This window comes from Baudoinia panamericana (assembly GCF_000338955.1).
Source record: "Baudoinia panamericana UAMH 10762 unplaced genomic scaffold BAUCOscaffold_8, whole genome shotgun sequence".
NCBI classification, from domain to species: Eukaryota; Fungi; Ascomycota; class Dothideomycetes; order Mycosphaerellales; family Teratosphaeriaceae; genus Baudoinia; species Baudoinia panamericana.
In genome coordinates this window covers 980165-1003262 of record NW_006911264.1, presented here as the reverse complement: position 1 = coordinate 1003262, position 23098 = coordinate 980165, and the positions used below count along the sequence as shown (strand labels likewise).

At 55.0% G+C, this 23098-nt stretch overlaps 10 protein-coding genes across 10 annotated transcripts; 5 read left to right on the top strand and 5 right to left on the bottom strand.

Annotated features, from left to right (window-relative positions):
* Positions 1–805: 805 nt before the first annotated feature.
* BAUCODRAFT_72087 (uncharacterized protein) lies at positions 806–2394 on the bottom strand (the record flags this gene model as incomplete). The annotated part of the gene is made up of 3 exons (XM_007679346.1): positions 806–1468; positions 1517–2103; positions 2175–2394. The coding sequence occupies 3 exons, from the start codon at positions 2392–2394 to the stop codon at positions 806–808; spliced, it is 1470 nt and encodes a 489-aa protein (XP_007677536.1).
* Positions 2395–3302: 908 nt separating this feature from the next.
* Positions 3303–4121, top strand: BAUCODRAFT_35381 (uncharacterized protein). The gene has a single exon (XM_007679279.1). It carries the CDS (start codon positions 3465–3467, stop codon positions 3678–3680), a length of 216 nt encoding a protein of 71 aa, XP_007677469.1. The 5' UTR covers positions 3303–3464; the 3' UTR covers positions 3681–4121.
* Positions 4122–5535: 1414 nt separating this feature from the next.
* BAUCODRAFT_72427 (uncharacterized protein) lies at positions 5536–7755 on the top strand (the record flags this gene model as incomplete). Its single annotated transcript, XM_007679378.1, has 2 exons — positions 5536–5887; positions 5939–7755. 2 exons carry the CDS (start codon positions 5536–5538, stop codon positions 7753–7755), a joined length of 2169 nt encoding a protein of 722 aa, XP_007677568.1.
* Positions 7756–7806: 51 nt separating this feature from the next.
* On the bottom strand, positions 7807–8817 carry BAUCODRAFT_539281 (uncharacterized protein). Its single transcript, XM_007679687.1, has 2 exons — positions 8499–8817; positions 7807–8445 (listed from the first exon to the last, which is right to left on the bottom strand). The coding sequence occupies exons 1-2, from the start codon at positions 8574–8576 to the stop codon at positions 7858–7860; spliced, it is 666 nt and encodes a 221-aa protein (XP_007677877.1). The 5' UTR covers positions 8577–8817; the 3' UTR covers positions 7807–7857.
* A 242-nt stretch (positions 8818–9059) lies between these two features.
* Positions 9060–10691, bottom strand: BAUCODRAFT_132167 (uncharacterized protein; the record flags this gene model as incomplete). The annotated part of the gene is made up of 6 exons (XM_007679686.1): positions 10113–10691; positions 9851–10075; positions 9691–9789; positions 9626–9644; positions 9400–9580; positions 9060–9372 (listed from the first exon to the last, which is right to left on the bottom strand). Exons 1-6 carry the CDS (start codon positions 10260–10262, stop codon positions 9060–9062), a joined length of 987 nt encoding a protein of 328 aa, XP_007677876.1. The 5' UTR covers positions 10263–10691.
* Positions 10692–11063: 372 nt separating this feature from the next.
* On the top strand, positions 11064–12131 carry BAUCODRAFT_539508 (uncharacterized protein). Its single transcript, XM_007679685.1, has one exon. It carries the CDS (start codon positions 11222–11224, stop codon positions 11972–11974), a length of 753 nt encoding a protein of 250 aa, XP_007677875.1. The 5' UTR covers positions 11064–11221; the 3' UTR covers positions 11975–12131.
* BAUCODRAFT_539509 (uncharacterized protein) lies at positions 12132–12755 on the bottom strand. Its single transcript, XM_007679684.1, has one exon. It carries the CDS (start codon positions 12646–12648, stop codon positions 12289–12291), a length of 360 nt encoding a protein of 119 aa, XP_007677874.1. The 5' UTR covers positions 12649–12755; the 3' UTR covers positions 12132–12288.
* A 107-nt stretch (positions 12756–12862) lies between these two features.
* Positions 12863–13465, top strand: BAUCODRAFT_72211 (uncharacterized protein; the record flags this gene model as incomplete). The annotated part of the gene is made up of 2 exons (XM_007679359.1): positions 12863–13294; positions 13355–13465. The coding sequence occupies 2 exons, from the start codon at positions 12863–12865 to the stop codon at positions 13463–13465; spliced, it is 543 nt and encodes a 180-aa protein (XP_007677549.1).
* A 129-nt stretch (positions 13466–13594) lies between these two features.
* BAUCODRAFT_540307 (uncharacterized protein) lies at positions 13595–18339 on the bottom strand. The gene has a single exon (XM_007679683.1). The coding sequence runs from the start codon at positions 18233–18235 to the stop codon at positions 13877–13879; it is 4359 nt and encodes a 1452-aa protein (XP_007677873.1). The 5' UTR covers positions 18236–18339; the 3' UTR covers positions 13595–13876.
* A 578-nt stretch (positions 18340–18917) lies between these two features.
* On the top strand, positions 18918–23063 carry BAUCODRAFT_25426 (uncharacterized protein; the record flags this gene model as incomplete). Its single annotated transcript, XM_007679168.1, has 2 exons — positions 18918–21157; positions 21218–23063. The coding sequence occupies 2 exons, from the start codon at positions 18918–18920 to the stop codon at positions 23061–23063; spliced, it is 4086 nt and encodes a 1361-aa protein (XP_007677358.1).
* Between the last annotated feature and the right edge of the window lie 35 nt (positions 23064–23098).

Below are 23098 nucleotides of genomic sequence, written 5' to 3'. Positions count from 1 at the left end.
GCGATGGCGCTTTCGACGAGGTCTCTTGCGACGATCTGGATTGCCATACTCAACCACAAGCTCCAGCCGCTTGATTTCTTTCTCAGCATCCGCAATGGCCAGCAAAAGTGCTTCGTGCAGCTCCCTCAGAAGCAACTTCTTCCACTTACCTTCCTTGTCGCGATATCGTGATGCTTTCCAAGCGGTCGTCGCAAGGGTCTGTAGCATGGACACCACGCTGTCCCGCGTGCGTATGTTACGTACTTGGTTCATGGCATCAGGTGGCCGTCCGTCAAGCAAGCCTGCCTGGCGCAAATGCTGCGCAACATCTCGTAGCCATGGTGTGGTGAGATCATATGCTTCGCAGTAAATGCGTAAGGCAACGGGCCCGTCTTCACGGAAGCGCTTGTCCCTATGAGCTCGTACCATAAGCGCAGCAATCTTGAAGAATGTGCGCAACGAGGTTTGGCGTTCAGCAGGCATGAGGAGAAAGGTGTCATTGATAGGAGGTTGAGGCAGAGAGTGGAAGGTACTTGAGAAAGGGTAACGTGAGCGAAAGCTCACGGTGAAGGTGGGTTTTCCACAATGCGTAGTGCATATCGGCGCAATAGTAGTGCCTAGCCTCGTGTAATCTGATCGATGCTGCCACTTGTTGCCTCTGCCGCCAGTTAATGGCGCATGCAATGCGGGTCTGTGGAGAAGTAGGTACGCACCGACGACAGGCCATGCTAGTGACCACCACGCCCGTAGTATGCTGCAACCCCAACACAACCTTATATGCAATGGAAGCCAACTGCAACCTCGCCAACTGTCAGATAACAGCGTTTCAAGTCACCTTGATCTCTGGCTTTATCATCGGGCTCGGTGCCACAGACTGAGCAGGCGTTGGCGCGTGTTCGGCCTTCGTGCCCTTTCCACGCCAGGTGCTGACAGCTGGCACGTCAGCGAACATCCTTTCCTCCTCGGTCTTGTACGCTCGCGGCGTAAGCTTGATCAAGCAATGCAACGGCACTTCCATCCAAGGGCTCTGTTCCTGACTTGAGCCCATGAAGTAAGCGTAGATGCACCGCAGAACGGCTTGGTGAGTGACGATGAGTATGTTCTCCGACCTTTCCAGCTCCATGATGATAGGCTCAAGCCGAATCACCACGTCTCGGTACGACTCGCCGCCAAGATAGCGGTAGTTGTATTTATCCTCGTCTCTGGCCTTGAAGTCTTGAGGATACTGAGCCTCGATCTCGGCGTAGGTAAGACCGTCGCAAACTCCAGAATCGAGTTCATCTAGAGCCTTCCATGATAGCTTCTCGTACGGTAAGTAGCGTGCAGTCTGCGCTGTGCGCTTGAGCGTAGATGTCCAGACCGTGAGCGGCAGATCACCAGCTGATTTCTTGACCATCTCCGGGAGAAGTTTGGCGTACTGTTCGCCTCTTGAGGAAAGGTTAGCGTCTCCGCCGATCTGGCCGGATAGGTTGTACATCGACTCGCCGTGCTATGACTGTCAGTAGATGCTGCTACCCAGCTGCTCTGCTACACTTACACGGCTAATCCAAATACTTCGGGGCTTTATGTGCAAGTTCATCAAGTAGTACACCACCCGGCTCTGCAAATAATCTTGTATCCGGTTGATGATGACCTGGCTTCCCACATCGATGATCTTGCAATAAGTCATGTCCGCCTCATCTTCATCCAAGGTCTCGTAGACTCGCTCGTACATCCGTATTCGCTCCCTAAAGTCTCTGGCAGCCTCTTCTGGATCTTGACCCTTGTAGTCAGGGCTGGTCGTCTTGACCTCCTTGATGTTTGCCATGATTAGCTCCTCGTCGTCGCACTTGCTTTCTACGAACAAAGTTTCGATACCCTCAGCATCGCACCGGTCTTTGATCCAGCGGCGCCGAGCCTTGGTGCTATTGGTCGCGTCGAGGATGGCGATGAGGTTGTCGGGCTTACGGAACCAATTACACATGTCCTTTACGGCAGCTTCGGCAGCTGCCATCCGTAAGCGTTCTCCTTCCTTGTTACTGGTATCGAAGAAAGCTGCGGACGGCTGTGGAGTTGATGTGCGCCGATAATTGCCGACATTGAAGCACTTGGCGGTTATGCTTAGCCAGCCGAGATAGCGTACAACTTTCCAGTCGTCAGCTTGCAATACACATGGCAACAGCCGCCTGGTTAAACAGCTTGCACATCTAACCCACCTTTCTGAGCGATGAGACTCTTGCCTCGGGCTGGCAGCCCAACCATGACTACGCATATCCGCGTCTCCTCTACCTGGACCCCAACTCCGTTAGTCTTCGCATTTGAGTGAGCTCGGCTGCGTGATGCGGGTCGCATGAAGTCGCCCTGCGGCGCACGATTGAGCTCGGGCCTATACTGTTCCACATTTGCCTGCGGTTGATCTGTTGTTGGTGGCGGCATTGCTGATGGCATGGTGTCAAAGGCAGACCATACGGTCCTGGACAGTAGGCTTTGGCGAATGAATGTCACTCAAGGCGTCTAGCGATTGGTTTATCCAAGCATTAGTTGCCTGTCAAGGCGGCCTAGTCGATTGTTTGTGTGATGGTGGTGGTTTAGTTGGGTTGAACGTCGAACGGGGATACTTGTGCAGCCTCCCTAGCAAGCTCATGGAAGGGTTCCAATTGTACCGTAGCCAGACAACTATAACCCAGGTATGGCTGAAAGAAGAGTCGACCCCGAAATTGCGGCTTCTGGGACGGTCTTGCAGTCTTATCTGGCTGGAAGGAAGCAGCAGTTGCTCTACCGTCTCGACGCGCACAGGACGACTAATGCTGACTCGTAGAGCTCCTTCACTCCGTGCAAGAGCTCAATGGCAAGTGGGGAGAGGGGAGAAATGGGTGTCTCGTGCCCACTGCGAAAATGACGATTCGCCAGGCGCGGACCGAGGCCGTTCCTCTGCGCCGACTTCCCATTCGGCGGATGTCGGGAGGCGAGGTGCTCATTCCGGAAGGCCGCCGAGTGGCGTGTTGCGATGCGGTACATGGTACCGGACATGGTACGTTCTCTTCCTAGAGGAGACGAAATAGAGAAGACTCACGCGAGCGAAGGAATAGTTTCGGGCGCTGGCGCTGGCGCTGGTGCTGGAGCGATGGCGGCGCTGTGGCGTAGGGCGGTATCCGCTGCCTGCTGCTATCCCGTTCATGATGGCTGATAAGAGTGAACTGAAAGCACTGAAAGCAAAGCAGGATATGGATGCTCACCCAGGAAGGCACGCAAGCACTGAGTAGCGATGTAGGTGAGGTAAAGAGTGTTCGTGCTGACGACAAACATGTCAAATGCCTAGACACGTGCTGTCATTCTTCCCACCGATGGGCTAGCGCGATGCATGCGCGGGTTATCGTCGACTACTTCGACTCCTACCTTTGACTCTCTCCTCATGATTGTTATCAACAACGCCAACAGGAAGCCCATCAGTGTCTGGTCATGCTGTTCGCCATACGGAATTCGTGAAAATGCGCTTAATCACTACCATGGCCGCCACAGTTCAACTCGCAAACTTCATCATCTCAGCGGCCGACAAAGCCATGATAACAGCATATCTCGCGAATGTAAGGCATCGCTATGCATCGGCAATGATATTGTATGCTCGCTGCACTTCCCGCTACATTCTGCCGCAAACTAGCTCTAGTCAATGCCGAAGCTCAGTTGTCGGTTGTCCAGCTGCTCTTGCTTCATCCACCGCATGACCCCTCGCAATTCCTGCAGTACGAGCACAAGGTCCTGTACCGCTGTCACTACTCACTTGCATGATGGAGGACTACCCGAAAGCGAAGCACAGGAACTGAGCAGCCCTTTCAGCACCAGTGCGTGCCGTGTCAGTTTACCGCTCTTGAAGCCTATTGGCCGAACGCAACAGCGATTGTGCCTCTGAACCCACCGCCAGACGCTCAACAGTACCCGCGTGTTTCACAGCTTCCGCCATCAGGTTTCTGTCGTGGCATCAACGTTGCTGATGTGAGACCAGCTGCGTATAGCAAACCGGCTCCACGACAACCGAATGGGACAATATGGCCGTCAACAATTTTCACAATGGATAGCAGAATGCTGCCACATTTCGGCTGACTTCGGTATCGCAGGCGGGCAGTGACTGTCTACCTGAGCCTCTCAACGGTTCTATCTCAGCTCCAGCATACTGTCAGACCCGGTCCGCTCATATCAGGGTGAGATTTGTAGCCCGAGGTCGGCAGTGTCTTGGACAGTTGTAAGCTACTCATCTGTGACTTTCAGTATCCGGTCTAGAGCCTTGCGCATGTACGGATGTGCTTGCAAGCAAACATAAAAATGCAGACAATAAGGGGCGTTCACGAACGATCCGCTTAGTCATCGCAAAGGACGAATGTACTTACATTAACCCGGAAATTGCATTCTTTCTTGAACCAATTTACTTCGACCGGCATTCACCGGGACTCAGTCTCAGACTACGCTTCGAGATTAGCTTCTTAGGGTTCACACGGGTGATCACTGCGGCTTACCGTGACAGCGGGAAACGTACCAAACGCAGTCGCCACGCAACTCCAGCCTTGACCGCGCACAGAATGCGTTCATGCTGCCACCCGGGAGACTGTACGGCTAGCAGTGTGAAATGCCAATGATTACCTTACCATGTCGTGCTTACAAATGCTGTAAGACGAACACGGCGCCGGCCGAGGTGTTGGACAGACCGGCTGCGTTTCGGTTTTGTGAGTCTTCGCAAGGAATTGAAGTGATAGTGATGCTCTCGAACACTAATGACATACTTGTGGCACGTGTTAAAGAGATAGATGTTGGCACGCGAGACGCAACCATCATACATGCGGCCCAACCGAACCGGACCGCCCAGTGCTGACCGCTTTTTCTGGGCTGTCGTTCGCTGTTCGTAGAAGATGCAGAGAAACTGGCCATGGTTACACGGCGTGTTTACAGCATTGCAGATGTGTGTACACCCTTCTTCTCCCTAGGGCTGCGCCGCCGCTCGCCGTACCAAGCAATTCTTCGATGCTAGCTACACGCAGCGTTGATAGCGAGCCCTCTTATATGATAGTGATTGGAGCCGTCGCAATCACATTGCTTGAGCCTGCCTCCCTTGCATGACTTGCCCGCTGGTATCGCAACAATTGCGGCTACTCCGCTTCCGGCCGAAAAACAGGACAAAGAACAAAGAAAATCCGTTGGTACTTGCTCAAACACTGACCCAGCAATGCATCAAGTCCGCCACACTACCGCGCTGAGCGTTCCTGTCATTGGACAAAGCAGGTGCATGCCACCGTCGTCCAGAGGATAATAGGAACAAAGGATCCAAGTCTGCTTGCTCCTCACCACTATGGAGGTACTTGATTCGTCGTGCTGGCTCATTGAGCGATGTAGTCTGTTCATTGTCCAGGAACATGCCAGCGGAACAAGAGGCTTGCGTATTCTTGCCGTGATTGTTTCCCTTCGATGTCTGCCACGTACCAGTCACCGTCGTCAAGTCAATTGCCGCAGCCAGGACTTCTGGCTATACCGACGCTTCGTACAGGCGGGGCTGGGCAGATAGTCTGGACGAGACACCTCTGGCGAAGAAACATGTCAGACGGGAACGGGAGCGAGCAAGGTGCCTTGGACAAAGCTCAGCACCAGGATTCACATGAGAGCAATAGTAACGAGCCTGGTCCCAGTCGACGTACTTCTTCGACCGTGTCGACCAGATCACAGCGTCGCTCTCCGAACAAACCCGGTGGCAACAAGACGCCACTAACACCTGAAGAGAGCCCGCCTTTCAAGGTCGCGAAGAAACGCACAGCAGGCGTTATCGACGGCGAAGACGAGGCGTCCGAGGATACCAGCGCAACCCCTACGCACAGTAGAGGCAGCAGCGGAGAGGCAACGCACGTTTGCATCTGCCAGCCGGATCCGAGGATTCCCAGGCCTCGTAACGGTACGTAGCTCAAACGCAGCCGCGTAAGGACTAACTGACAAACGTTCTCAGCCTTCATTCTCTACCGCCAGCATCATCAGGCTCAAGTTGCGTCTCAGCACCCAGGTCTTGCTAACCCAGAGATCTCCAAGATCATCGGTGAGCAGTGGCAGAGTCAGCTACCCGAGGTGAAAAACAGGTGGAAAGGCCTCGCCGAAGAAGAAAAGCTCCGGCATCAGCAACAGTATCCGACATATCGGTATCAACCGAAACGCAACGGCCGTCGCAACAGCATCTCGTCTGACCCAGCCACAGGCGAGAAGCCAAAGTGTGCCAAGTGTGGTGGTCGAAACATCCTCTCAGCACCGTCTCCATTCGCACAGACGCAAGTGGACATTGCAAGCCCGTCATCTCTCACTCTGGCTTCCGCCAGCACACCTATCTCACGGACACTGCCCGTGTTGAAGGATTTGAACCTGCAGTCACCTGCAACCCAAGGTATGGGTAGGGCCTTCCCGGGCAGCAGTATGTCGCCCACACACAATGGTCGTCACGAAGATCGCGACGATCTCGGACCGTTGAATTCAGACGTCAAGCGTCGTAGATACAACGGCGAGCACCCACAGTCAGTCACTCGTGTCATCCCGCCGCGATATGGCCTTCCACCACCACCGCCTTCGATCCACCCGGTTGGCCCAGGTACGCCTTTTCCGTTCAGACCAGCAGGAGTGCCTCCGCACCCGTTCGCATCGCCGACTACGCATGTGCACAGAGAGAGCTTGCCAGGTCTTCGAGGTGTCGTTAACGTACCCGGCCCAATGGCAGCTCCGCCAAGGCCAGGCATTGGCTATCAGCAGCATCGCATGTCGCAGGGCCTTGTTGGGCCGGATCGCTCGCTTACATTGCCACCACTCCAAACCGGCAGTATCACGGGCGCGTCCGGAGCAGCTAATGACAATCTGGAGAAGACAGCCGAAGAGCAGATTATGGCTATGTCTTTCCGGTACAAAGTCAAGGTGCTCAGTCAAGTCGCGCCTCCCGCGCCCGTCAATGGCACATCTCGTGGTGCGCTCATTGCAGTCGAAGGTGACGACCGGCAGGCAGTTGCGGAACTTGGCAAATGGTTGCATGAGGAGCTGAAGAAGGGAGTCGACCTCGCGGTGACATTGTTCGACAGTCCAGACATCTCTGCCGATGACAGGGAGAAGGAGCCAATGCGACAGTGTCACCTACTCGCCGCCGCATGGCTCTTGAAAAGTGACGACATCTTGGCCGCCATCAGTCACAAATCGCCCGCCGCCTTAACGGATTCAGTCATGCAGGACGTCACGGCCGCCGCAGACCAAGCCACCGTGGTGCATAAGCTGTTCGAATACCGCGACGACAGCGAGGAAGTCGTGGGTAAGGCAGTCAACGAGGAAGCCGGCGATAGCGATAAGGAGCAGAGTGCCCCAGACGAGCTAATGGATGTTGGTAAGACGCCAATGACAAGCAAGCCGGCGACCGTCAACATGGCCGCAGACCCTAACGTCCCAGCGAAGCTAGTCGGGCTTGTCGCAAACTACTCCCTGCACGCTAGCAATGTTTTGGCCTGTCGCATACCTATTGGCCCGCACGACCCATACTCACCCAGCGATCACTGGCAGTGGACAGCCACTCAGTGGCGTGGCATCATTGGACCCGACCTCACGATCTATCTGCGGGACGCTGTGGTAGGAGACAATGGCAAAGCCACCGTCGAAATCTTGGAGGAGGGCAATCTGTTCGTGGCCAAACGTACCCACCTCGAAGGCGGGAAGGGTTTGGAGCTGGAAGCAAGCGTGCTGCGAAGGCTCGGGTTCGAAGTAGGTGAGTGGGTGCGCGGTTTTGGTGCAGCTAAGAGTGCTTGAAACTTGATCGTCTCGTCTGTGTAGGAGGTGACGTTTGCAAGTGAGCCATGCTGGTGTGTATGCGGAGTGAGCCTCTACTATTCGTATGCAGGCCTGACTGGCTCAGTGCTGCTGCTTCGCCTTTGCCTCTTGCTTGACCTTCACCAGATTTGCGAAGCGTGTCTGTGCACCGACCCCCTCAACGAAGACGACCGCGGCCCACTTCCAGAAGGTTGATGTACGCGGGTTGACGGAATGCTTCGGCAGAGTGAATGTCATAAAGTATAGCATCTCAGTCAGGTGTATAGCGAGCATCGCGCCGATAAGGTAGGGCTGGATAGTCCATGAGAACCTGGCAAACCCAGAACCAATTATGCGCTCAACGATGTGACCTTTGGCGAACCACCAACGTTGACTGTAAGCGACCATGGTAGCGCTCACCGCGATGAAGTTGACCAGGTAGAAGCCCGTTGGTGGCAAGAATTCCTTTATGGCAACATCGGAGCGTCCAAGACCACGAAGCGCGTCCTTGTCCATCTGGACTACGCGTTCCCGTGCGTCTTTGTAAGAAGCCAATGGTGGTTGAAACGGGATGCGGTACGTATGGCCACGACATACGAAGGTCATGCCACTGAGATCGACGCCAGACATCCTCGCATCATATGCTTGCCATGAGTAGAGCTTGTGGTAATGTTCCAAATAGCGTACGATCTGCGGATGCATCAGCTAGTCATGGCTATCATAAGAGCAACAGTGCTGGTTACCGAGTTGTGGTGGTCCTCATTCATGTGCGTGACAATACGGCTTTTGGCGGCGTTATCCTTCGCATCTGGGTCGGCCATTCTCGTGGTCTGATGGAATGCAGGGTTCCTGATATGCTTTGGCAACGGCAGGCGTGCTACTCGATCAATTCAACGATGGAGCAGGCATTGCGTGGTGCAGCATTCACTTCAGGTGATAAACAGGGCCCCGCCAACACAAACTTACAGAGCCAGTGAACCTTTGCATCACAAACAACGTTACAAACCCGAAGATATCATCAGAGCACGTTGATAGCATTTTGATGTTCTCTTTGGCATAAGGTATCAAACTGCATGATTTGAGAACAGCTCTGTGAGACTGGCTCACAACAGCAGTGCGTACACCACCTTTTCGAAATAATGTCCGCATCCTGCCCGGGTCTGTGATGAGACTATGGAACGCGACGCCTAAAGGCTGCAAAATGCAGCAAGACGAATACTGCGGCCACATCCGTGCCTTCTTACAGAGTGGCACTGCCACTGGTATTGCCTGCTTGCTGGCTGATGTCGCTACGCATATCATACCTACACCCATTGTACGGTCAGTGAAAGGCGCAAAGAGCGTGCACTTCCCACTGACATATTCATCTCTTCAAGGGGGAGCTTCTTCTTCCCATCAGCCACTTGATATTTCTTATGAGTGGTGCTCGAGGAAAAGCCGACGCGTTCGATAATGTTTTCTCCCGCCTGAAGTGCTGCTTCCTGGACGCGGGTAGCTCGAAGCTTGCGAACCATTTCGTACAGCTGCAACGAGACCTCCACGTCGGCGCGGGAATGCTCACAGGAGAACACGATGCCTAGAGCGGCTGTATCTTCGATAGCCATACAAGCGCCTTGGCTGTGATCTGGGAGCTGTCAGCCATACATCTTGTTGGGGATTGACTCTTGGTTGGAAGAGTATTTTACCGGCATCATAGGGTGAGCAGCATTGCCCATAACACGAGCCTTTCTCTTTTGCCGATATGGATACAGCTCGCGGACCAACACCCGCCAAGGCCTGATACCTTCCGAGTTCCGCAGATGGGCGAAAACGTTGGCATCTAGGTCTGGATATGGCGCCAGCAGCCCGTCGACCTAGTTCCAGCCCTCACCACCAATTTGCCGTTTTCTCTGGGGATGAAACAGTAAGACGATAGGAGCTCAGGACCGTCCGTACCGCCTTTGCAAGTTGACATGACGATCTTGTTGATGCCTTGCCTCCCCAGTACTCGATTCCGCTGTTGACGGAGTAGTCTTCAAGACCCAGTGCTTGGACCTTAAGATGTTGGCACATTGGCGTGTAGGCAGGTTGAGGTGGAGATCTTCTTGTCAGGTACCATGCCCATAAGTGTCCAAACGGCGGACCCGACGGCGTCACAACCGACGACAACGTCATGCTCAGCACTGTCTCCGTTGTCGAAGCTGACTCGACCAGTCTCCAGGTCGATATCGGAGCATTTGCGATTGACGTTAAGTTTGGCAGGTAGGCCAGACCCCTCCTCACCAACAATGCTTTGCATTGGCATGCGATGCATGTCAACACGATGGATCAAATAATACAGCTAGCAAAAGCGTCATGGGCTTGAGCACATGATACACGCTTTGTCTTTGCACATCAGGACTTCCATTGGCCCAACGCCGCTCATAGTCGGCCAGATCGTAGACGTTGTCCCATTCTCCAGTGTCCCGCTTGTGATTGATGAGCTTTTTTAGGATTACCGGCCTGCCCTCGGCGGTGCCGACTCCCATTCGTGCAGCCAGCGCGTCCCATTTGCCGCACAATTGATTGCTGACCCAGTCTCTCCGGTATGATCATCGCGTTCGTAAATGGTGACTTTATGGCCAACGCGCCGGAGAGAGATTGCTGCCGCTAGTCCACCGATGCCTCCGCCGATGATGGCGACATCCAGCACTCGCCGTTCGTAAAGCATCCTGGCTGCCTTCAAAATGTCGTGTCATCTTCCTTGTTGGAACCAAGCAGTGAATGTGATTGTGAATTCACGTCCAAACGGAGCTCTGGCGCCCTACCTTCTTGAGGAAGAGTTTCGGCTTGATTAGCTTCAATACTTTCTTCCTGTCCCCTGGCTAGCCACCCACATTCATGCTGTTGATGTGGATGACTTCAACTTGAAACGTGCACCTCTACAGCTACATCTTACGGAATACTCCAGCTTGACACAATCTGAAACGGAGGTTCACCGTTACACGAAGCAATGGCAGGCTTTTGATCCTCTTCTTTGACGTTAGAAAGAAGGCAAATTACAAAAAGTCTGCTACACCTCTACTCTCCGCCGTTCATGTCCGGAAAATCGCGAAGAAGTCGCTAGCAAACCGAAAGCTATCATCAGCGTGGTATTGCCCGCCTCCGGTCTGCATGAAGAGGCAGCGTGGTGGCGCCAGGCATTCTCCGGTTCACGTTTGCCGAGGAGCGCGCTCCGATCTGAACGCCTCTTTGATCGGCGCTCACGCCAGCGCTACCCATGCAGGCACCACCCGTGTGGCTGAAGCTGGCTCCAGTGGATTGCGTCAAGCCTACCGCACTCGCGTGTCCACACATCCAACTCTGGAAGTGTGCCAGAATCAGGTTTGCGCGCCTATCTATTACGTTTCCATGCATTGACCCTGTCCTCGCTCTCTTCCCCTTTCAGCAAGTTCAGCGCAGTTTCATCTCTGGCATCCGCTTCCACATTGCTTGAGAGCATCTTGTCATGTCCGCGCAGCAAGAAGAGACTGAACAGCAAGCCTCCGCCGGTGCCGAAGGCAACGTCGGACTGAACGCCAACGCTAGCGCAAAGGGCGAGGCTCAAAGCAAGCAGTCCGCAAAGCGCACACCAAAGAAGCTTGGTGGCAAGAAGCCGCAGCAGCAACCGACGCCCGACAATACCCAAGACGAGGCCGAAGAGAAGCAGGACGGTGAAGGGGAGCACGAACGGGCCCAAACCGACGTCCAAGCAAACGGAGACGCTGACGCCGACGGCGAAGAAGAAGCTCAACCCCAAATGGAAGAGGAACAGCAGTCGCGCCAGCCATCCCGCCGGCGCCAAAGCCGTGGCCGTGGACGCAAGGGCGGAGTGCAAGAGAGCGACTCCGAATCAGTTGCTCGCAGCGATGTGAGCGCTTCGGGTGGTCGCCGTCAGAGGCAACGCCAGAAGAAGCAACAAGCCAAGGGTTCACAGGGCGGGCCACTCGACGATATCACCGAGCAGCTACCAGGAGGCGAGCTTGTCAATGGTGCCGGCGACATGGTACAGAACACTGCCGGTCAAGCCGTGAATCAAGTCGGCGACACTGCGGGCAAGGCCCTTGGTGGACTGACTGGTGGGGGACAGCAGCAGCAGCAGGGTGGGGGTGAGGAGGACAAGGGCGAGCAGCTGAGACTGAGGCTTGAGCTGAACCTGGACATTGAGATCCAGCTCAAGGCGAAGATTCACGGTGATCTCACGTTAGGTCTGCTGAACTAGGATGATCGCAGTACGCTGTGCTTGGACGGAAATTGGGCGTACGGTGTAATCTTGATTAACATACTCTATGGCCATGCATGCATTTAGTGTAGCACCATACATTTCATCCAAGCCATCTTCGTGCCCTACCGCCTCCAATGGAGGTGTCGCAAGTTTTGCATTGCCGGGTCTCCTCATCCGTGAAATAGTCAGTGTTGATCGTCTGCAGTAACCGCCTGACGTCCAGGCGGAGTACCCTCTTCTGGTACCCTACCAAAGTGTGTTGATGCCGGACATAGACACCAACCACGGAAATGCTCTCTGATTACGCACACCTACTTCGCACATCTCCAGCTTGAGCACGCTAGGTATGCTGTTCTTGCACTGGAACTGACGAGAACCGCGTTGATCGAGCACGCATTCAGCATCGACAAAACAGCCTGGGCCGATCTGCGCGCATATTGTCTGCCAACTTCTGGTCTCAAGCTGCAGCAACCAGCCACTGTAGTCTGAAACATCGGCACGCTATCACACGCCGGACTGATAACGGGGAACGCACACAAGTCTCCGAGCACGCGATCTGCGCGGCGTGACAGGGAAGCGTAAGTGCTTGCAGGCGCCGCTGACCTCATTGCTGTGGCGCAGGTACCGGCAAGCATCAGCCGGCTCGTCGTCGTCCCTTCGTTCGTCGGCATGCAGGCAGGCGTGGAGCTGCGCGCAAACAGGTTTCGCGCAGGCCGGCCGCTGGCGTGACCACTTCGTTGTGCTGTGAGGTCTCCGGTAGTTGATCGACTATGCGCGCTTGGTGAAGTTGTGCCACATCTCAGGGTATCGTCCGACAACAGCGAGATAATCGTCCTTAGTATTCTACGACCATAGCAAGGCAACCTAACGTCTGTATTCCGAATAATGTCGGGACAGGGCGACAGGAACGTAGTGGAGCAACCGGACCTCGAGCGGGAATCCCAAGCCAAGCCAGAGCCGACGAAACAGCGTACAGTCCAGCAACAAGAGAAGCAAGACAACTACATTGCACAACAGCGAAGAGCCGAGGGACAGGAATCGAATCGATCCCGATCTCAATCACGGCGCGACCGTCGCAAGCGTGTCAAGCAAGGCGTAGAGGATGGAAAGTACATGAAGACGAACTCTTTGCCGGCCCTGGAGGAGGCCGACGCCAATGGCGAGTTGATGGCGATGGGCCCATTCGAGCGGATAGGACCAGACAGCACGAGTATGGATGGACCCGTAACAATGGCGAGGGCAATGAGAGGGGAGATTCCGATGAGAGGCAGTAATCCGAAGCAACCATACTACGCGACGCCGCAGTCGGGTGGAGGAGTTCGTACTATGAGTTAACTGATTCTTTCAGACGCGACTGGGTGCTGACGAGATACACAGAGCGAGCTCAAGGACACTGAGGGCCTCAAGCTTACACTCGAGGCGAACCTAGAGATCGAAATCGAATTGAAGGCCAGCATACGAGGTGATCTGACCTTGTCTCTATTGTAAGTGTTGCCCTTCTCCTTCTCATGCCGCTTGGTGGATGTGAGGATGCCTCTCATACTTCTGCAACAGTGAATAACTGTCAGTAGTGCTTAACACGGCGCTATGGACAACAATGGAACTCTTGGGGGAGAGGATGACTCGGTTGCATCAACGGCGTACTTGGGCGGGACCTAGGCTTACGAGCTGTTACAGTGAGGCGATGTGAGCGCCATTTGAGCTCGACTCTGTGTACTATTTACATCATCGAAGCAGACTGGACAGTACATATGTCCACCTTTGCACCTGCAAATGCTCATCATGCACGCAACATACGCTATCACGTAAAACAGCGGTCCGATTTCGTCGCTATGTGCGACGTTTCTCCAGACTCCAGACATGAATATATCCCAACCATGATCATCAACCGAATCTTCGCTACGGCCTAACATTCTCGCCATCGCCGTTCTTTTCAACCCTCGCAGAGCTGTGTCGGAAGAACACTCTTCTCGTTGAACCGGCTCTACCGATATCGCCGAGGTGCTTCGTCTTGTCCTCCTTACCCTTCTCCGCACTTGCCCTCTTCGCCTTCTCAAGCATACCCTCTACCCACCTTGCTTTCTGCTCGGGTAACTCGGTCTTCTTGCCGCTCGCCGGTCCGGCCAAGCCTGATTCTGCCCAGCCTTGCCGACTGCCCGGACGCGCAGCAGCATTACCAGCTGTCGACGGTCGAGAATCAGAAGGACTCTTGGGCGTAGAGCGCTGGCCGGCGATGCTGTTGACGGGGCTGCTATGCCACTGCGCATTGTCGGCCGTGACCGGGCTGGTGGTATCACTTTCGCTATCGCCCATGGTGAAGCGCGGCTGAGGATCATTCAGCCACTCGGTTTCCCCCGAACCCACCATCGATTTTGCCCAGGCAGCAACGGGCGTGACGGGCGACCGTGCTTTCGACTCGGCAGTAGTAGCGGGAGTGGAGTTACTGACCTTCCGAGTCGTCGTGCCGTCTGCCGTCATCAACTCGATTCCGCCGCCGGAGACGGTTCGGCTACCGTGGTGCTCGGCGTACTGACGCAGGTAATCCGCCAAGTCAGCCCAACCGCCACCCACGCGGACCATGACTCGTTCGCCTTCACCGACAAGGCGGACGAACAGCTTGATTGGCTCCTCTCTGCCCGCTTGCGTAAGATGGTAAAGCTTAACCTCGTCTGCTGCGGCCTTCTTTGGCGAAGCCTCCGCCGGAGCAAGAGTGAGCGCCTGGACGGAGGAGGCACGCTTGGAGACCAGCGGTCGCGGACCGGAATAGCTTCTGGGTTCCGATGTACGTGGGGTCGAAGTCTTAGAGCCTGGTTTGGACGTGAACGTGATCGCGTTGGAAGGCAAGCGTTCGAGCACCTCACTTACGTGGCGGTCAAAGGTGTCATTGTCAAGCTTACGGCGCCGTGATTGCTTTAATGGGGATGAAGTAGGTCCTCTGAAACCTGGCTGCTGATGTCGACGTTTTGCCATGATTGCGTTCAGCGGCTTCGGACTTCCATCTTCTGACTGTCCACTTAACGGCGAACCAGTCAGACCGTTCTCCCTCGCTGCAGGATTTGGCAAAGGCGCGAAGGAAAACGAGGCTGGTGATTGCGCCCCGAGTGGCGAGACTGGACTCACAGGCAGGCTCCCAGTCGGCCCGGGCGGCGATGGGAAGGTAACCATGCCTTTATAAGTCATCGAAGCTGCTGTGTCAGGTGTCGCTGTATCTGGACCATCAATCAGCGAAAGTGGTTCGTAAGGCAGGTGCGACGCAGCACGCGATTTCCCATGGGAGCTGCGTGGTGGCATTTCAATGCTCCGTACGCTGCCACGCGGATGGAGTTCCATACTGGCCAGAGACGCACGGTGAGCTAGACTGGGCTTGGCGACGGAATCATCGTCGGCTATGGCTTCGGCGTCCATACTCCGCTGTGACTCCGGTATCTCAAGGGTCAAGCGCATCGGACTGGTAGACGACTTCGACGCGGAGCGCTGTGACTGCGTCCCTTTCGGCGTCGCGGTGCTACCGGCGCCGGATACGACATGTGAAGGAGGTTGGGCGTGGAAATAGTCCACACTCGTTGCGCTTCCCACTTGCGCTTCGGGAGAAGACATGGCCATTGAAGCAGGCGATGCCTCTTCCATGATGTCACCGCCGTCAAAGTCTGCAAATTCCGGCATGTTACGATTACCTCTTGGACTTATGCTGCCGTTGACCGATCCGGCGGCGCGAGCATGCGAAGTGGGCATACTGGGGACGTTAGGATCAAGCATGATATCGCTGACTGTAGGGACGAGCGCCGTCTTCGACGACTTTTTCGAGCTCGACCTGTTTCTAGTCTTTGGCACAAAACCGAGCGGGTTGCCTTGGAACTCCATATCAGGGGTTGCAGGAAAGCTTTCGACGAAGAAGCGGTCAAAAGTGTCAGACGCCATCGCCAGCTGCGGCGAGTGCAGCTCGGGTCCAGAGTCCTCCTCGTCCGCTTCTTCCACCACTGCATGTCTGGCTATTGTGAATGGCGGTGTTTCTTTAACCGGCGAATTGGCTTGCGTCTCCGGGGGCGACGCAAGCGGCCAATCAGCCGGATACTCCGGTTCAGGCGATACGCCAGGACTTGGCGGACTGGCTGGGCTTGAGATGCGGCTGGGTTGGTACGTTTCGGGTTTGGGTAAGCGCTCTAGCCTTCGTTCCTGGCCTTCGTAAGGAACCTTGGGCGTTAGTGACGCCGTCCTCCGCCTGCTTTCTGCGGACCTTGACCGAGGCCGGAAACCGCCGGGCATGTCTGTATAATCCCGTTGCACGGGACGCTGATGCAGCGAAGGGCCGCTTGACGATCTTTCAAGCGACGAGGTCTTGCTGGAAAGCCTGGTCAATGACTTATGTGACGGCCTGCGCAGTTGTTGTGCCGCGTCTCCGTTGCTTGTTTGCTGGTTGACCGGACTCGTCGGCTTCCGGCCACCCCATACAACGGCATCTTCATTAGCGCTTTCGCTACCCTTGCCCGTGGAACGCCTAGTCACAGGAGGTTTTTGGGAGCTAGTTGAGAGCATACTGTTTGATCGCGACTGATCCGGGCTTTTCTCTTTCTTGAATAGTCGCGTCCACGCAGTTGTGGCATGCTCAAAGGGGCGCACAGGAGACTTGAGCTGCTTCTGCAAGCTGGCGGTACGATCACTCTCACCATTTAAGAAGGCGGCGCGCTTCCGAACGGCAGAGTCCGTGGTTGGCTTAAGTTGGTCGAACCCGACTTGCTCGAGCGGTGGCGTTGCGTTCAATACCACGTTCTCCAGCGAGTCGTTAAGCGGTCCTACGCGGTCAGGTCTTTCGTAGTCGATAACAATCGGAACGTGTCTTGTGTGCTTTGACGGGCTGAGTGATCGGTAGTCGGGGACTGAGAAGGTGCCCGGCAGCACCTCCCTATGCTGCGCCCACTCACTCATCCCCTCTGGCAGCGTCTCTGAGTCGCCTCTACGGAGCTCAGCTGGCGATGGCGGCTGCTCCATGAACGGCTCTGGCTCAAGTAGCGTCTCTGGCTGAAGTGGTGACAGCCCGAAGTCGAAGAAACCAGTATTGTGCTTCGGTGAAGGTATGACGGCCGCATGGTTGTCGTTCGGTGGCACATCCTCGGCGAAAATGAAAAAGGACTTTGGCTCTGGCTTCATGGTATCTACCATCTGCCAAGGTTCGTTCGCTTTCTCCGTTGCTGGTTCTTCTCGTTCCGTGGACTGTCGCCATTGATTCTCGAACACTTTGCGCTCAGCTTGCACCACCCAATCGGCGTAGGCGGTTTCGAGATTCTCGAAGTCCTCAATCCAAGCATCCGGAATGGTCTCTTCTCTGCCCTCAAGCTCGTCTAAGAAGGCGTCCAATCTTTGACCGAGACTGGAAACCTGCTGCTCCACGATGCCTTTCATGTCAGCCATGGTCTCGTGGGTAAAGTGCGCGCTGCCGGTACTCGCACGTGCTCCCGGAGATACCGCGATCGACGCCCACCCATGGTCAAGATCCGTTCGTGCTTGATCCATATCACGCAGAAAGGCGGGAGCTTGCTTGAGGATTGAAATGCGGACACTCCACACATCTAATAGCGCATGCAGCCGCGAGAGGTAGGGTAGAGCCTGCAAGATGGTTGCCGTAATCAACGCAGTGAAGTCATCCAACTTTCTCAAATCCGTAAAAGCTCCGATGCGGCCGATGCTGTCGTTGCCGGTCACCCATCCATCGCCGGCTTGTCTATTCGCGGCGAGCACGAAGCCTTTCATGTCATCGAGGTCCATTGATTCTAATTGCCGTCCGATGTCATCAACCTTTTGCTCGTATGCCATGACCGTCCTACTTGGCATGCTGCCCCACAGCTCCTCCGTGCCATCTTCACTGCCACGTGAGGTCACTGGGGAGCGCAAGCTTGCGAAGCTCATTCCGCTCATGCGCATCTTCTTCCGCGCCGGCTCCGGCATCTCGAAGGTGCCTGGCCATTCCCAGCCTTCCAGCTCTCGTGTCCAGGAGCGCAGATTGATGCATGTCTGTGCTGCCTTGGCACCCAGGGCTCGTTCTGATGCCGATGCCGTCTCGAAGCGTGCTCCAAACGCGCTGTCATGCTTGTTTGTGCTGTCGGCGGCGAAGATGCGTAAAGTCGAAGTCGGCGACAGATCACGAAGCAGTGGATCGAAGTCACGCAGATTGCGGATCGGAGATCTGGATGGCGAACGCGAGTACTGACTGCGCTTGGTGGAGGTCAAGATTGGTTGGTTGATTGTTGGGTTGGAAAGAGCCATTGTTCTGCTCGAACTCTATCTGCTGCCACAGCAATATGTGTAGGCGGATTGGCTTCCTACGGCGAGGGTTACCGTTTGGGCAGTGGCATGTGCGAAGCAGGCGGGAGCTCCATGGAGTGGATCGGCGCACACTGGGCAGACTAGACAGTGACTATTCTTGCGTGAGAAGTAATTCTACCGCTCGCTATAGTTCGCTACAGACCAGCATGGAAGAAGTTGGTGGAAATCACTGCCGCGGGAGATGGATGGCCATCTCCGCCCTACATCTTCGCTAGACCCCTTGTATATTCCCACGCTAACGCGACCCACAGATCGGCCATGGTTCCAAGACATGGGGCCACGGTGCCGGTGCCGATAAGGGCGCCACGTGCTATACTGCTTGTTCTAGTGACACTTCGCTGCAACGGTCAGAAAGTTCGACTGACACCCTCACAGCGATGAACGTTTCAATGCTCGTCCAATGGCGGAGAAATAGCCATGTGTGCGGGTCAAGTGAAGCAACAGATGCTGCATCAGCCACTACTGCCCGATACGGATAGCTTGCACGGCCCGCTTATGCGAGGCGAGGCTGTGGAGTGTGCATTGCATCGAGTCAAGACATAATCTTCTGGTATCCAGAATATCAATATAAGGACACAGGGGTGAGCTCCTACCAAAGGCAAATTATGACGGCCAAATCACGATGGCGACTCATAACAACCTTGAGATGACGGATTCACCACCCTCACCGGTCTCAAGCAGCGCGAGATCATCGCGGCACGACGGTGAATGTCCAACCACGCCATCAACCTCACCCTCATCATATGGAGGCACAAACGCAAGTCCTTGCACTGCTTCACCTCCGCATTCGAAGCTCCTGGCTGAGGCTGTGACGTTGTTCCCAGACATCACTCAGTATCTTGCTCTTGGCTGCCTGGTCATCAAGGATTCTGCCACATACCAACAACAACAGAGCATTCTACCTGGCGAAGGATTACGATGGCAGGATGTCTACGACCTTCCATCACTGCTGGTATCTGACACGGGCCTTGCGTCGGATCTGAAAAGGCTGCTCAATGCTGGTTGGCTTCGCGTTCAGTCCAGCCGCAGCGTGCAGGACAACCGCTGCAGTATCTTCCGCGTCTATGTGCTTCCTGCTGATGTCGGTAATGGCTTCGTTGACCGACAAAACGTCAAGCTGTGGACTGCATTGCAAAATGTTGTCCGCGTAGTTGATGTCCAGTCTTCTACGTGGCAAGGACATTACAGCTACGGACCAAATGTCCGGTTCGATCCTTGGACTACTTGCGATGAAGGCTCGCTTTTCTATATGTTCAACAAGATACCTTCACCTGATCCATGCGTTACGACAGTGAAGGAGAGGTATGCTCGGGAAGCCCTCGAGGATATACTGGACTCGACAGCGAGCGCTCTTCCTGGACTGAGAACAGTGCTATATCCGTACCAGCGTCGATCAGCAGGCCTAATGCTCCAGCGTGAAGCCGTCGTACAGATGCAGCTTGACCCGAGACTTGAGCAACGAATAGCTCCCGATGGCACAATATACTACTTCGGCTCTCGTGACTTGTTATTCCTTCGATATCCTCGCTACTATGAATTATGCCGTGGAGGCATCCTTGCCGAGACCATGGGCCTGGGAAAGACAGTCATGCTCCTTGCGCTGATCTTGGCTACTAAAGATCACCCGCCTCAAGTGCCGGCTCAGTACGCTGCGCCCAAAGTGCGCCCGGTAGTCGGGCGGTTGTCAGACATGGCAATCTCCAACATTAACAAACGTTCAATTCCGTGGAAAGTGGAGCGCAACAGAGTCCGTCGCGCTTGTGGGCTAGACATGGCTAACACCGACATATTAGAGAAGGAGCTACCAACATACGAAGTACCTCAGATACCGCAGCGATGGCAACGGAAGACCGTTCTACCTCCACCTAAGATGATGATTCTGGCTGCCACGACACTTATAGTTGTGCCACGCAACCTTTGTAAGCAATGGCAGTCAGAGCTGAAAAAGCATGTCGAGGACGGCGCATTGAAGGTACTGGTGATGGAAGACCCGAAGCATGTAATACCGCCACCTGAAGAGCTTCGCACATACGATGTCGTACTCTTCAGTCGCACTCGCTTCGAGCGAGAAATCCGGGACGGCTCGGATGAGCAAGGCCGTCGACTTACTCAGCGCCTATGCCGCTGTCCGTTCATTGGCAGCACAAGGACGAGAGATTGTCACTGTCCACGATCTGACGATCTGTACGATTCGCCACTGAAGCACTTGCACTTCAAGCGCCTGATCGTAGACGAAGGTCACTACTTCTCTAGCACGAGTGGCAATGCTGTTGCGGTGGCCAACAGTATAGTCACGGCTGATCACCGTTGGGTTGTCAGCGGAACGCCTGCGAAGGATCTTCTCGGAGTGGAAACGGAGAATCTGTGGCTCACGCCAGGGACGCAGGACGGTCGTAGCTCACTCATCGAACATAGACGCAACTTCCACGCGCATGAAGACGTTGGCGGAGCCATCAAGAGTCTCGGCTCGCTCGCGTCAAGGTTTCTAAGAATACGCCCGTGGTACGCAGATCGGTTTGAGCGAAAAGCGGAATGGGACGAATACATCTACCGCCACGAAGACGTACGCAAGAGAACGTACTCCGGCTTTTCGACCAGCCTGCGGCGAACACTTGAGGCAATTGTAATTAAGACACAGCCGGAAGATGTGGAACGTGACATCGAGCTGCCTCCGTTGAGCCACGAAGTGGTGCGCTTAGAGCCGTCATTCTACGACAAACTCACTGCCAATCTATTCACGCTTGTGCTAACCGCTAATGCTGTTACCTCTGAGCGGACCGACGCAGACTATCTTTTTCACAAGAACAGTGCGAAGGCCCGCTACCAACTTATTGCAAATTTGCGACAAAGTGCCTTCTTCTGGTGAGCAGACCAATCTGCCAATTCAGTTGTCTCGGACAGTGCTGACCCTTTTGCTCATAGGACTGGCTTCAGTGAGGCTGATGTGATTGCAAGCTTAAAGAATAGCCGTGGGTATTTAGCCAAAGCGGAAAACGAGACTCGCTGCAGCGACGAGGATCGTGAACTGCTGGCCGAAATGCTCACGGCCGCCAATGACATCCTTGCTTCGAGTGGTTGGAAGGCGATGAGCAGGTCGCACGAACTCGGTCTGTTTCTCGATGGTTGGCCGCAAGAGAGCGCAGAACATTGGGCGTTCGATGGCCAGACGCCGCTTATGACTGGCATATCGCCACTCCTGGAGGCGCAGAAGCACGTTAACGAGCGATCTGGCACAGAAGATGATCCCGGAGAAGGTCTGCCTGGAGCCGGTATCCGCGCGCTCGCGCCTGCTCGACAGGGTAGCATGCATGACACCCCAATGGAGCCGAAGGGAGCGAAGAAAAGCAGCCCGAAGACAGAGAAGTCTGTGCTGACCAAGTCCGGCATACCAACCTCAAGCGTTGAGGCTATGCCGGCTCTCCGACGTCGTCCTTCCACAAGCGCTAAGAGCAATACACCGTCACCGAAGACATCGGCGCAGCTGTTTCGAGCTGAGAAGGTCGCGAGGACGCCGAAAGCAAAGAAGGCGAAGCTTGCAGTGGCCGACGGGCTTGAATTTCCAAATTCCACGATTGCCCCTTCCTGCGTCACTCCAGCCGCCGAACGCACGACACCCTGTAGAAAACGGCGTCGCTCAGAAATGGACAGTGAGCTCGAATCGCCATCTCGGTACCTGCGGACGCGCATCATCGGCACGGCCTCTGCCAAGCTCAGCTACCTCGTCTCGCAAATTGTCAAATATTACAAGGACGAGAAGATACTAGTCTTCTACGACGGTGATAACACGGCGTACTATATCGCGCAGATGCTCGAAGTTCTCCACATAAAGCACGAAATCTATGCCAACTCGCTCCCGGCTAACCTTAAGAGTGAATATGTCGTGCGTTTCGATCAGGAGGTGCAGGACCGGGTGCTCCTCATGGACGTCAAGCAAGCTGCTTTCGGGCTCAATCTGAGCTCAGCGAGCAGAGTCTACTTCGTGAACCCGGTTTGTCGGCCCAATATCGAGGCTCAAGCGATTAAGCGTGCGCATCGGATTGGTCAGACAAGAAAGGTGTACGTCGAGACTCTTGTACTGAAGGGTACTATCGAAGAGAAGATGCTCGAACGCAGCAAGCGGATGACCAGGTCTGAGCATAGAGACGCAAAGGTGCTGGAAGATGATGGCGGTATTCGTGAGATCATTCAAGGCGCTCGGTTGCTGTCAGTGAGTGACCATGAGCGGTTGTCATATGGACAGATGGCACCGCTAGAGCAGCCCCAGCAGCTTTGGGGAAGGGAAGGCTGGCGGGAGTCGGTAGCTGCCACTCCAAGCGGCCGCAAGGAGAAGAAACGAAAGATGAACGAGCGTGCCACGGTGGACAAGCTTGACTACCTTCCAAATGCGCATATGGAACGGCGGACACTGCGATTCGTGGACTGCACGAAGGGAGACGAAGACTACAAGGTGCATGAAAGTGACGACGAGCCTCTTGCGATTCGAAAGCAACATGCAGCCCTGCTCACGGCACAAGACACCAGCTCAACGAGCATACGCCGATTGGAGTTGACAAACAGTGATGTGATGACGCCAGCGCCGCAAACAGAGGTGTTCATGCCCATGTGCCATGAACCCGGAAGCCTAGCCAAGGTGCCGCCGCTATTGCCACCTCTGGAGCTTTCAGCACGAAGAGTGTCATTACACGACTTGCTCAACGACGCAAATGCGCCGACTTCTGCTGTCGCTGGCGGCACAAACGGCACAAATCAGGTAGACGTTTCGGCTTGAACGACTACTCTGCGGCCAACGGTACATATACAGTG

Bases quoted from the DNA above. Each gene is read 5' to 3' on its own strand.
- BAUCODRAFT_35381 (XM_007679279.1), top strand. From the start codon at position 3,465: ATGGCCGCCACAGTTCAACTCGCAAACTTCATCATCTCAGCGGCCGAC.
- BAUCODRAFT_540307 (XM_007679683.1), bottom strand. From the start codon at position 18,235: ATGGCTCTTTCCAACCCAACAATCAACCAACCAATCTTGACCTCCACC.
- BAUCODRAFT_539281 (XM_007679687.1), bottom strand. From the start codon at position 8,576: ATGGCCGACCCAGATGCGAAGGATAACGCCGCCAAAAGCCGTATTGTC. The intron at 8,446-8,498 runs GTAACCAGCACT...ATGCATCCGCAG, and splicing joins ATGAGGACCACCACAACTCG to ATCGTACGCTATTTGGAACA.
- BAUCODRAFT_539508 (XM_007679685.1), top strand. From the start codon at position 11,222: ATGTCCGCGCAGCAAGAAGAGACTGAACAGCAAGCCTCCGCCGGTGCC.
- BAUCODRAFT_539509 (XM_007679684.1), bottom strand. From the start codon at position 12,648: ATGCCGACGAACGAAGGGACGACGACGAGCCGGCTGATGCTTGCCGGT.